A 12,586-nucleotide genomic window follows, 5' to 3' on the forward strand; every position below is an offset into this window, starting at 1 on the left:
GTGACACAATTCAAAACTCAACAAGTTTGATTGATTTGGCTTGGGTATGATCCAAACACAAAAATTATCCAACTCATTATTTGAGTTTGTTTGGGTCAATTCGAATTCGTGGGTGACCCATAACGTGTTATACCCCTACCTCAAAAACTAAAAAAGACATTGAAAAGGAGGAACAAGGATGCTAACTCATTTAAAGAGACATAGTAAAGACTAAAGAGGCTAAATCATAATAAAATCTGAAACTAGAAAAGCATAATGAATGGTCTAACTTTTTTTCCACATCCTAGGGACTGAGTCTAATGTGAAAAGTCTAGTACTTAATTATCCTACTAATTTTCAATAAGCAGAAAACAAAATGATACAACTAAGCACTTAGTAGTCAAAAGAAGCATCCAAAAGCTCAGGGAATGCTGCTCTTATCTCACTATTCCTGTCCAAAATACCATCCACAAATGAATGAGCTTCACACTGCTTGTTAATTTGATATTCCATGCTTGCACCACAAGCAACAGCACCAGAACCAGAACCCTCACTTGCATCTCCTTGCATGTCATTGCCATTGCTTTTGGCATTGTTGGAAAGTTCAGCTTCACTTTGAATTATACCTGAGGAGGGGTTCAATGACCAATTAAATGAGTCACTTTGAAGAAACTCACTCCAATCAAAGTTGGAACAAGGAGGGGCAATTTGAGCCTGAGGGGTTTGGCAAGAGTAGGATTGTGGTGATCCTAATTGCGTGATATTAGAGGAAGATGAGGATGAGGTTGAGGATGCAGCTTCACTTAAGACATGTGATTGAATATTTTCGGAGTTGATGATAACTTGGTAAGGAATGTGGTGTTCCCATGAGGGAACTTGACCCTCTTGTGTGTGCTCCACCGTTGAGTTGTTGGAACCTGATGGTTCAGTTTTGGTAATTGGTAGCATGTTGCTCATCAAGTCCTTGTTGATAAAAGCAATTTGGTTTGTGGTGGTGTTTGGGAGGCCACTAATGCTTCCCAAGTCAGAGAGGACTTGTGATACCGGCTTATGTGTCACCGGATCAATTCCCATCTTCATAAGCTTCTTCCTTAGCTTTGTGTTCCAGTAGTTCTTGACATCATTGTCTGTTCTTCCGGGTAGTCTTTTTGCAATTATAGACCATCTATGTTAAAAAAAATGTTTGTCATTAGATGTCACAAATAAGGTGATTAGCTTTTTGTCTTTAAAAAAAATGTTAAAAGGAAAGCTAAGAAAAAAAAAGGGGGGGGGGGGGGGGGGGGGGGGGGGGTTATATAGTTGGCACATTTTTTATGCATGTCAAAGTTTATGGTTTGTTCATTCTCTCAATAAACCAAGACAGCTGAGTTTGTATTTTTTTCTCATGCAACATAAACCAACAAGTGCATAAAGTTTTGTCGTGCTAATTTTGCTTATTTTGTGAGACTAATAGCTATATCAGAAAAAAAAACAGAATTTAGTTAATTGTACCCTTATACAGTGATGAGATATAGCTTGGAATTAATTATATGCACTTTAGAAAAACTAGATCCCATTTCCAAAATAAGGCATATAGGTGAATGGAATATGCAGTTAAACTACAAAAAATGATGCAAGATAAGTTCTTATACAGAAGGTAAATTACGCTCAAGATTTAGATTTTATTTTAAACTTTAAAGCCAATCTGAATATGTAGTTTTAATGTGTCACCATTCATATTGGTTTCATACATTGCACTGAGGCTACACAAGAACTTTTCCAAATATTAAGAGTAGAACATACCTGCTTCCTATGGCTCCATGTAGGTTAATAATGAGCTCTTCTTCTTGGGGAGTAAAACCATCATGCTTGAGGTCAGGTCTTAGGTAGTTGGTCCATCTTAGCCTGCAGCTTTTACCACACCTTTTAAGCCCTGCAAACAAATTCAAGAAAAAGTGAGTAAAGTTGCACCATATGAAATTTTGTCTCTTAATACCTATTTTTACATTTTTCTTTTTAAAGTTAGAGGTTCAAAGAAACCTGCTTTCTTCGGAACCAATGTCCAGTTTCCAGTTCCATGATTGGCCACATAGGCAAGTATTTTAGCATCTTCCTCAGGAGTCCAAAGACCCCTTTTCACATTGGATTTGTCACAACAAGGAGGCCTTCCCATTTTTTGAAATGAGAGAAGAAATAAGACAAAGAAGAAGAAGAGATGTAAGGGAATAGGAGTGAGTGAATTATGTAATGGTGATGCAATATGCATTGAAGGGTTACTTTGAAGTACTAAAAGGGGCTAATATTGTTTAAGATACGAAGAGGCAAGAAAAGCATGCAAATATTGGCTCCTATTAACAACAATTGCATCATTATATTCATCTTTCTGTAAACAAAATAAAAAACCAAAACCATTTGTATGACATCAGAAACATAATGCAAGTGCCTCCCCATTCCTTCTCTCTCTCATATGCTTCCTCACCCCAAAAGCAATATCTATTTCAGGTACAATTTGAATGACCCTATTTGGTTAAAACTGAATAAGTTAACTGATTTTGATAATGCAATCAAATTACTTTCATTAACAGTACAATATTGCCAACTCCCAACAGTACAATATGCCTTTGCATAAATAAAAAATAATAAAGAAAACGTCCATCTAGACCCTTGTCACAAGATAGATTCAAAATGATAGAGCCTATGTAAGCATTCTATCAGTAATTTATAATAAAAATGAATTCTAGTACGTCACCATTTCTTACTTTATTTCTCTTTTTGGCAAAGAAAAGCTTAAGGAATCGAAGTTGTCATGTGCAACTTAAGGTGGTGCTTGCATCAACCCATCTATTATGTACCTTTCTAATCTATCTATGTATTACTAAAGCACAAGTCTTACTGCTTTCACTTTAATCATGTTTAATTGATTTATACTATCAATTCAAATTATTTTTATGCAAATATCTAATAAGAATTTACCCTATCGCCACGTCATATATTAATGAATAGGAAGATATAATAAAACAGTCAAATTCCTCTAAAAAAATAAAAACAGTCAAATTTTCTTAGATGTGTTTGTAAATATGTTTTACACTCTTTTTTCTTAAATCAGTATTTTACACTTGTTGCGTATATAAGTTGAACTTTTTAATTTTTGTTATGCTAAATTTTTTGCTAAGAGACATATGTTTTGATCTCTTGCATTCTAATAGGGGGGGAAATCGAAAAGCAACATTAACATATATAAATGCAAATAAATATATACCTACCATGTTAAACGTAATTTAACCATAATTATTTGCATTTTCCTTTCTATTATTTAATTTGTTATCTTATATATTATTTATATTTTATAGTAGCATAGATGAAATGTAAATACAAATTAATGTTTTAAATCTGTTAAATTATGAAAATATAATTGCAAACTTATTAAAAAAAAGTTTAGAAATCAGTCGCAGATAGCATATGAAACACCAACACATACCATTTATTATTACTAGGGAGATTTGGCTGATTCAATACACGTATTGGTATGGAATTATGAGTGAGGTATTGTATCTTCTGTTATGCAGCTATTAGTTTGTATAGATTAAGATTCAGTTGTCATTTGACTAAGTTGTGCTGTCGGCCAGTGCAAAATAAAAACAACACAACACTTTCGTAAGAATGGAAAACTGTTTGGAGAGCAGATAAAATATAATCATCCCATGGGGGGAATGGATTCTCTCATGTGACATTATGGTCATGTGAAATCATAGCCCTTAATTTAAAGAAAGAGAGCAAATTTAAATAATAAAAAAATGTAGACATGAAGTTTTGATGGTTGAGATTGTAACATTTGAAGATCTAGGTAGAAATTTCACATGAGAGGATGAAAAGTCTAAATTACTACTTTCCACAAGCAAATATTAAAGCTCTGCATCTTTCTGCATTGTATACAGCATTGCAAATATCTTAGTAAATAAACTCAGTATAAACATCAGCCTAATCTTGCCCACAGCAACAAAGAAATCCACGACATTTTACTTTACCTCTAGCAAATTTGAATATAATCGTTGTACTTGTACGAGGTCATTGTTGATCTTCCAGGGGCACAAAAAGAGTTGTTAACTTGCATTAATGAAGGACATATAATTAGGCAACTTGTGCTTACTTAACATTATCGATTCGTTGTCTATAATCCACATGTACAGCAATGCATTATCTGTAGTGAGCCCTATAATATAATGAAAGCATGCCAAGTTTAAATCACCCTTAACAAAACATGTACTAACCATAAGATCATAAATAGTAGATGAAATTTGCAATCGCCATAAATAGATGAATCAGCTGAGTTAGATTTGCAAGTGCTATATAGGCATTTCTCTTTTGCAATGGATTTCAATTTACAGCACAAATAAATGACCATTGCTCAGCCATGGTTTAGATAAGTAAAAATCATACTGAACAATAAAACACCCACAAAATATAACAAAAATATTATTTAATTTCTTTTAGTGTCTTTACCGAGTGGGTGAGTGTTGGACACAGAAACAGATCACATCTTTTGTATATTGATTGTATGTATATGTAGCGAAGCAGGGATGCTAGGCAAATAGTAATCAACCAGAAGTAGTGAAAAGTGAGGCACAAATCCATTAGAAAGAAAGAGTTCATATTGAACAACTGGAACACAGTTCACTGAGTCACAACTACAGGATTGTTATCGGTGATGTGTTCTTCGAGATCAGCACCCTTGTTATCGGTGATGGCATCTTTGGGATCAGCACTCTTGTTATCAGTGATGGCTTCTTTGGGATCAGCACTCTTGTTATCGGGGATGGCTTCCTCATTGATAACATGCAGATCTGGATAATTTCTATGGTTCAAAGAATGCAACCAAAGAGCGACAGTTCCTTCCTTCTGTTCTGTGGAAGCAATATGAGAGTATATGTACTTCATTTTGAACTCCTCAGCTTCTTTTTCATATGCTTTCATGGACAACTCTTCATGATCTTTCCACTTCTGGTTATATGAAGTAAAGAAGCACTCATCCAAATATAATCCAACCTCAGGGGCAGTAGGCACATTAATGTTAACATCCCTGCATTTAGGAAAACAAAAGTGAAAATAAAAAATTACATCCAATGAGAATCGCACTGCATTTTAAATAGAAACTTGTCATAATAAACAATAGAAGTTGTTCTCACTGCTGCAAAGCTTTATCGATAAGTGACTCCGGTGCACAATTTCTCATGATTGCCACTGCCATCCCAATCATCTTCCGTATCTGATGAAGCATGAAGCTCTGTCCCACAACCTCACACTTTACAAATTCCATGCCTTCAACTACAAGAGTGGTGTTTGCATTCAATGAAATAATGTAACGTCGAGCAGCGGGGTCCTCAGCTTTTGTTCTGGTGGTGAAGTTATGGAAATTATGAGTCCCGACGAAATACTTCAAAATCTTATTAAATCTCTCTCTCTCCTTCTCACCATAACAAAACCCACTTCCATTGGTTAGCTTATCCTCACCATTAACTTTTTCATCCTCAAGAATGTCTGAATTATTCACAGATTCACCATTAAAAGGAGTACCCTCTTCCTGAACCGGAACCATAGTCTCAAGGCCAGTTTTAGAGTTCATGCCACCCTTATTATCATTCCCATATTCCTCATTTAAATGATTATCATCACCTTTGCTCAAAGAAACCTCCACATCCTCTGTAACTCCAGAGTCTCTGTTTGATGAAATACCAGCCTCGACATCCACAGCTTCTAGTTCCAGATTCTTCTTACGATTACCAACTAATCCTATCACCTTTCGGCCCCTCTCAGAACACTCCAAACACTTAACGAGCTCATTTCCAGATCCCAAACTAGCCATGACGGTCTCTCTATCACGATGACAGCTAGGATCAAGAGCAAACACAGGAATGAGGTAGACATACCTCCTCCGGTCGCAAAACTTCTTGGCATTAAAAGAAGCTGTCACACGTTTGTAACCAAAGATCCTTATCTGAGAAGGGAGGTTTGAATTAAGGCGGTCAACAAGGCCAGGTGGATCAATATAGAACCGGCCTGAGACAACCTGACCAACAGCACTAACTCCTTTATCAGTTCTAGCTGAGCGAGCCCAGTCATATCGTTTAGGGACTCCACGATCCTGCTCAGGGACAGCTCCAGACACATACAAGACTTCTTCTAGGTCACCTTCAATAGTCTTTGCACCAGGGTTTTTCTGCATACCCTGATAACCAACACCACAGTAAGCAAAGAAAATAGCAACCTTACGGCGCTTGTATCTTTTCTTGGTGCCTGTGCCAGCTGCACATTCTTCATCATCAGAAGTTGTGGTGGACATCTTCAACTTCTTGGGCTCTGGCTCCTCCACAGATACTGGAGGTGGTGGAGGCAGGGATGAAGTTGTCAGTGTCGTATCTGAGTTTTCCATTTTTTCGAAGTGCAAGAATATGACTGGTAGAAGGGAATGTTTTAAAGCCCGGAATGTTCAACAACCCAAAAAAGGAACTGGCTCAAGATTCAAGAGTCAAAGACAATGCCAGGCCAGGGAACAACTATGACCAAACCAATGACACCAGCATGAAGCCACAAACCTAAACAACAATTTGTTTTATTAAGACGGAAATGAACAAATCCTTATCCTATGCTATATTAGAGACTCTTTCAGAAACATTTCTAGTTTTTACATACAGCTTCAGATGCAATTTCCATTTCATTAAGTTTTAACAAACACATCTAATCACTGTTATCTCTAGTTTTTTGGGGATTCTTATTGTCTTGCAACTTGAAAGATAGAAGAACAAAGAATCAGTAATACATACTACAACATCTATTATTTGCTTGCTGTCAATGATTGATTTATAAGTGAGACAGAATTAAAAGAAATAGCTGGGAAATATCCAAAGATCATTAGAAACATCTACCCATAACATATGATTTAAAATTCCACATTCACTTTAGAGAGAGAGAAACAAATGGCACCTAAATATTATATTTTTAACAAAAGAAAGAGCAAAAGACAATGAAGCAAAGGTGCGCAGAAGAAGTGTTACCAGAGGAGGAGCTTGAGAATGCTTGCTGGAGGTTGAACTACAAAAATGACAACGTGAGTGCGAAAAAGATGCAAGAACGTTAAACCCTCGTTGGCAATTGATTTCTGCACCCAACACAAGATAGGCAAGTTCAATAATGTTCTTTCTTACAACAGATACGGATTTTGAATATGAAATAATCTTATTGACAATTCATAGCACTCATATAAAATAACCTGTGATTATTTTGCCTTATTAGTTTGATGTTCTAACTGATTTAATAAATTAATTATGTTATAAAATAATTAATGTCATTATATATAATATTAAATTTTTTAATATATATTTAATACACTTGTAAATTTACATAATAAATTTTATGATAATTAATTTTGATCTAATAATAAATGGCCGATTATCAATCTATTATACATATATCAGTTTTACCAAAAGATAATATTAAAATTATTCATCTTATGTTGGCACCAAGAAAACAATTGCCACTTCCTTTTAGTTTCAATATCAGAAAGAAACTAGACATGTCCACTAACTGCTTCCGATAAATTCATTGGACATGCACATTAGATGGGTTTTCTATATGGGCCGTAACCCAAAATTAAATAATGTAATTATAGTTATTAATTAATGTGGTATAAATCGTATATCGACCAAAAATAAAAAGGAAATTAAATCATCCATGCATCTATAGGTATAGGTATAATTATCCACATTTGGTTTTGAATGTTTTTAGACATTTATCTTTTATTTGCCATAAATTAACTACCTATTTATTTCTCTATTTTAATTTTATTTTCTCATTTTTTATTCAGTATTCCACATTTTTATATATTAATCCTTTAACTGCTACAAACCACTCATAATCTTCTACTTCTTCTCATTTGATAATCTTCTACATCTTTCTCAATTGATAGACGCAGGCACAATGAGTCTTTCTTCCACTAGTATAAAAAAAACATTGAAAAATTGAAAATTGTGGAGAAATAGGTTGGAGTTATACTTTAAATAGCCTTAACAGTTGGTTTGTGACTCTTTTTAAATTTAAAGTGATTGTGTGTATAAAATTTTAAATGAGTAAATTTTATACCTGCTAGAGTTGACTTAAGTGGTAAAAAGTTTAGATAATTTACATAAGCTTTTAATTAGGATTAAATTTCATTATCATTATCATATAAAAAAACGATAATAATTTATGTTGGACCTTAATTTAAATTATATATACTTTTTTTCTTGATTTTGCAAGTTTTATTTTATTGGGGTCAAACATATTTAATTGAATACAAAGCCTTTTCATTATTATTTTTAAGGAAGAGAAAATTTTGAACCCTAAATAATGTTTAGTAACCACTATAATTAAAATTTTTAGCCCTATGGTGGAACCCCAACATATTTCCCCCATAAGTTTGACCCATTCTCAAAAATTTAGTCATACTTAAAAATTTGATCCATTCTCAAAAATGTATTTTGTAAGAATCTAACTAATTGAAGCACGTATTATGATACTTATGGAAAGGGTAATTTTATTACTAATAAGTTGTTTTTTTTTGTTACATTACTAATAAGTTATGATTAACATTTGAAATTAATTATCATGTTTTGACTATATCAACGTGATATGCCACTCATCTCCAAAAACAAAAACAAAAAAACGTGCTAGGCCACTAGCATTCAACATTATTTGTTTTACATTATGTCAGTAATGTTTTACATTTTACTGAAAACATGGTCCAACACAAGGTAGTAGAGGTCACAAGCCATGGATTAACAAGCTTGTATGTTGCTTTTGTTAGATGCAAGTGTGCCTTATTGTCATACAATATCATGTTTATGTAGAAGCAATCTTGCAAGAAATGAGCATCAAATCGAGTTATTTCCTTTAACAAATCATATAAACACAAAACAACCAACAATTTAGAAAATCATATCAGACCTCGGCAACCACGATACAAGAACCAAAAATTCTAAAAATAACTTGTCTGTAGATCATGTAATTACATGTATGAATAAATATTTCTACAATGAATGAGAAGGGTGGAGGGTGGTGCCTGCCCAAGAATCCTATCCTCTCACCCCTGATAGGGTTTCCTCAAATTACTGCTCTTGGGTGTTGAGGATTTCCTTGTGCATAAAACTATATGCATAGAGCTATCAGTTTCACCAGGGAATTAGATCAAAAGTAATAAGACAGAAACTCAGCAAGTGAATATAGAAGAAAATAATGATCCATGGATTCCAACAATAAAGCAGACTGTAGCAGAACAATTTTTCTTTCGTGTAGTTTTAGTGAAGATCTTAGATGTGTAGTAACTTCACACTTATAACCACCAATGGATCAAAAAAAAAATTGTTAGTAGAGACAATAAATAATTTCTAATATTTTTACAAAAGTAAAATATGAATAAATACTATAAAATATATAATATCATAATAAAAAAAATATAAAGTAGTTAAACTTTTACCAATTATAATTGTCTTTTACATATTTTTATACTTTAAAAATATTATATATTTTGTATCGTCAATACTAATTTAGTGTGTGAAATATTAATTTAGTGTTTGAAATGTAATGTCACTTATTAAAATAACCAACACTAAAATATCATTAATCATAATTTATTTATATCAAGAATACAGTATAAAATGAAAATATTCCTAAAAGAATTATCATAAAAGTTTTAAAAATATATAATTTTTACTTACCTCTTGAAATAAGTAATTTGAATTCTTCATTATCTTTGTGTCAATCCAATTTATTTCTCCACTTTCTTTCTTCTTCTCAATTCTTGAGTAGTCCATCAAGAGAGATTGTTTAACCAATTTTTTTATCTCTTATTTTTATCCAATTTAATATATTATTATACTAATATTTTTTTCAAAAAATATAACAATCTAATATATTAAAATAATTTAATCTATCTTTTCTTTTACTAAAAGATATATTTAGATCATTTTTATTTAAATAATTATTGAATTATTTTTGTAATGTTACAATGGTGTATTCTATGCAATGTGTGATATATTTTTTTATGTTATTATAATAATAATGAGAATTGGATTAAATAATTTGAACTTGAACATATAATTTTTGTATTAAATATCTTATGTTTATCAGGATTTTGGATTAAAAAAATCTAATGAGGACAATATATAACTTTTATGGGGATAAAAAAAAATTTATATACATTAACAAAAAAAAATCTGGTGGAAATAATTACCCCACAGCATATAAGATGCATTTGCCCGTACTTACACCAAGGACTTTGAAAGAACAAAATTTTATCGTTATAACTTATATAGTCGTATACCCAATAATAAATACATGTGTACTTCTAAAACTCCATCCATATTCCATACCACCGATTTCCATAGATTTTATGTTTGGATAGAGAATTTTAATTGAGAAAAGTAATTTATCTAAGAATTTAAATTTCTATAATTTAGAATTCATTGTTTGGATTTTATTTTTTGAAGAATTTAAATTTTTGAAATTTTAAAACAAAATTTTAAACAACTAAAAATGTAGAATTTCAATTTCCTTCTAAAAGATGAGAAATTGAAATTTTTTTTATAAAAGAATCTTTTAAAATCTTCGCGTATTCCCTTATTAACTTTCGCCATCTCTTCTACTTGAGTTCCCAAAATCCTTAAAATGTTGAAAATTTCTAATTTTAATTTTTTTTTATCTAAACACAAAATTTTGAAAATAAAAGAATTTCAATTGAAAATTGAAATTCTTAGAATTTTAAATTTTCTCATCCAAACACACTCTACGTGTTTTGTCGTTAATTTGATCTATGATGGCACTGTAGTATCTATTGATGAGCTTTGCTTTTCTTTTTGGTCTATATGAGCTTGGCCAATTTAAACGAAAAAGAACACCTTGGAGTTTAAGATATTGCCAAAGCATTATATAGTTGGAATTATAGCAAGTATAATTTGTTAGCTGGTTGACCTGAGAGGATAAAATGACTAGTGACCTTTTTCCAGATTCGGATTGTGATTCATGTCAGTATTTGCCCCATAAACAGCATGACTACTGAACTAATCATTTGCACATATCAATCACAGCTTGAAATTTTATGAAGGGAGGGAAGAATATATATATTATATTGTTACCAAATGATGGAAAACAAGAATGTGGTAAGAACAACTTCTAGGATTGGAGGAAGAATGGTAACATGCATTCTTCAATATAAACAAACTTATTTCTAAATGCACAACAGAAAAGGACAAATTTCTCAAATGTAAAAGAATCTTCACACAAAAATCTCAATCAAAGAAATTATATAAAAGATAAAATAGAGGTTTCTGAATATAATGAACAATAGTCTTACATTGTGCATGGGTTAATCATCTCCCCAATGTTGCGGCAAGCCACTACAAACCCTAAGTTGTATCTCATGGCTGCCTTCTTGATCTACGAGAATAAGGAAAAATGAAAAAAGAAAGTTAAGAATCAAAATAAAAGTTGAAACTCTATCGATAAAAACCAATATACCACAAAGAAAAGGAAAGCAAGTGGAGCAAATAAGTTTAAAGACAAGAAGATGTTGATTCAGATTCACTTTGTATTTATCTCAAATTCTTAATACAGTTACTAAGATGCCTTCTTTAACAGTAGGAATTAAACCGTACCTTAATCCATACAACAAAAGAAAAATCACTATTAATTGGAAACATTGATTGGTAAAGAATGGGAACATTTATCAAATAATACCTTTCAAATCATCAATGATATATAGTTTCAGGAGGGGCAATGAATCCAAAAGAGGTTGACATCCTTCATCTTTCATCAACTTGGTTAACAGTAGTTTTAACGCCAACCGTATTTCATCAATTTGAGGATGCATATCGTCTCCAACAACAAAAAATACATGAGTACTCAAACTTTTCAACTCAATCCAGCTACAACCAGGTTCTTTAGTTGCTTTCAAAAAATGAAAAGATGAAAAAAAAACCCTATTTGCTTTTGGTTTTGCACAATTTTGTCAAATAACCATTATAGCGCACCATAACACTAAAACTATAACGTGACGTTTTTAGACCCCTCTAATGGGTGTTTATATGGTGGAATTTTGGCCTTCTACCGTTTAAAAGGCTCACATGCTTTAGGCTTAAACATAAATTTTGTCAAATAAATGCATTTTGTATTATGAAATAAATTTCGCCAAGAAATTATATAAGGGTTAAACATTAATATTCGATTTATTCAATGAACTTCACATTAGTTTATCTAATAATAAAAAATTAAAAAAAATTATTTATTTTTTAAAATAAAATCTAGCAATATTATTCTAGGAGTGCAGACAATTAACCCAAAACATTTATTATTGATCATATATTTATCTTCGATCTATTTTATCTATTATCTAAAGTACAATCAGAATTTAAACCTTCTTAAATAATTTGATTAAGAAACACAACTCATAAGTCTCACTACCAATTATGTCAAATGTGTTATCAATACATTCTAATTCTACTAACAACTTTTGCTTGCATCACTTTCTCATATTTGACTACTGAAATAAGAAAGTATGCTATATAGAGGATAAAATACACTTATAATCATTGATTTTTAGTTT

General features: G+C 31.9%; 2 protein-coding genes across 3 annotated transcripts; both read right to left on the bottom strand.

Moving 5' to 3' along the window:
• Nucleotides 1-228: 228 nt before the first annotated feature.
• LOC114398217 (transcription factor MYB35-like) lies at nucleotides 229-2,896 on the bottom strand. The gene is made up of 3 exons (XM_028360389.1): nucleotides 1,999-2,896; nucleotides 1,762-1,891; nucleotides 229-1,144 (listed from the first exon to the last, which is right to left on the bottom strand). The coding sequence occupies exons 1-3, from the start codon at nucleotides 2,222-2,224 to the stop codon at nucleotides 373-375; spliced, it is 1,128 nt and encodes a 375-aa protein (XP_028216190.1). The 5' UTR covers nucleotides 2,225-2,896; the 3' UTR covers nucleotides 229-372.
• Nucleotides 2,897-4,286: 1,390 nt separating this feature from the next.
• Nucleotides 4,287-7,159, bottom strand: LOC114398954 (tRNA pseudouridine synthase A-like). 2 transcript variants are annotated; one of them, XM_028361045.1, is made up of 3 exons: nucleotides 7,008-7,159; nucleotides 5,142-6,330; nucleotides 4,287-5,035 (listed from the first exon to the last, which is right to left on the bottom strand). In XM_028361045.1, exons 2-3 carry the CDS (start codon nucleotides 6,293-6,295, stop codon nucleotides 4,630-4,632), a joined length of 1,560 nt encoding a protein of 519 aa, XP_028216846.1. In that variant the 5' UTR covers nucleotides 6,296-6,330; nucleotides 7,008-7,159; the 3' UTR covers nucleotides 4,287-4,629. The 2 variants fall into 2 exon arrangements, with proteins under 2 accessions (XP_028216846.1, XP_028216845.1); XM_028361044.1 differs by having other exon boundaries at nucleotides 5,142-6,548.
• Nucleotides 7,160-12,586: the final 5,427 nt, after the last annotated feature.

Source organism: Glycine soja, chromosome 19, assembly GCF_004193775.1.
Source record: "Glycine soja cultivar W05 chromosome 19, ASM419377v2, whole genome shotgun sequence".
In the NCBI taxonomy this organism is placed as follows: Eukaryota; Viridiplantae; Streptophyta; class Magnoliopsida; order Fabales; family Fabaceae; genus Glycine; species Glycine soja.

What these genes read in the sequence shown, in the direction of transcription:
- LOC114398217 (XM_028360389.1), bottom strand. Translation starts at nt 2,224, where the DNA reads ATGCATATTGCATCACCATTACATAATTCACTCACTCCTATTCCCTTA. An exon ending in ATTGGTTCCGAAGAAAGCAG is followed by an intron (nt 1,892 to 1,998) that starts GTTTCTTTGAAC and finishes ATTTGTTTGCAG; the next exon opens with GGCTTAAAAGGTGTGGTAAA. An exon ending in CATGGAGCCATAGGAAGCAG is followed by an intron (nt 1,145 to 1,761) that starts GTATGTTCTACT and finishes TTTTTAACATAG; the next exon opens with ATGGTCTATAATTGCAAAAA.
- LOC114398954 (XM_028361044.1), bottom strand. Translation starts at nt 6,385, where the DNA reads ATGGAAAACTCAGATACGACACTGACAACTTCATCCCTGCCTCCACCA. An exon ending in ATCGATAAAGCTTTGCAGCA is followed by an intron (nt 5,036 to 5,141) that starts GTGAGAACAACT and finishes TCCTAAATGCAG; the next exon opens with GGATGTTAACATTAATGTGC.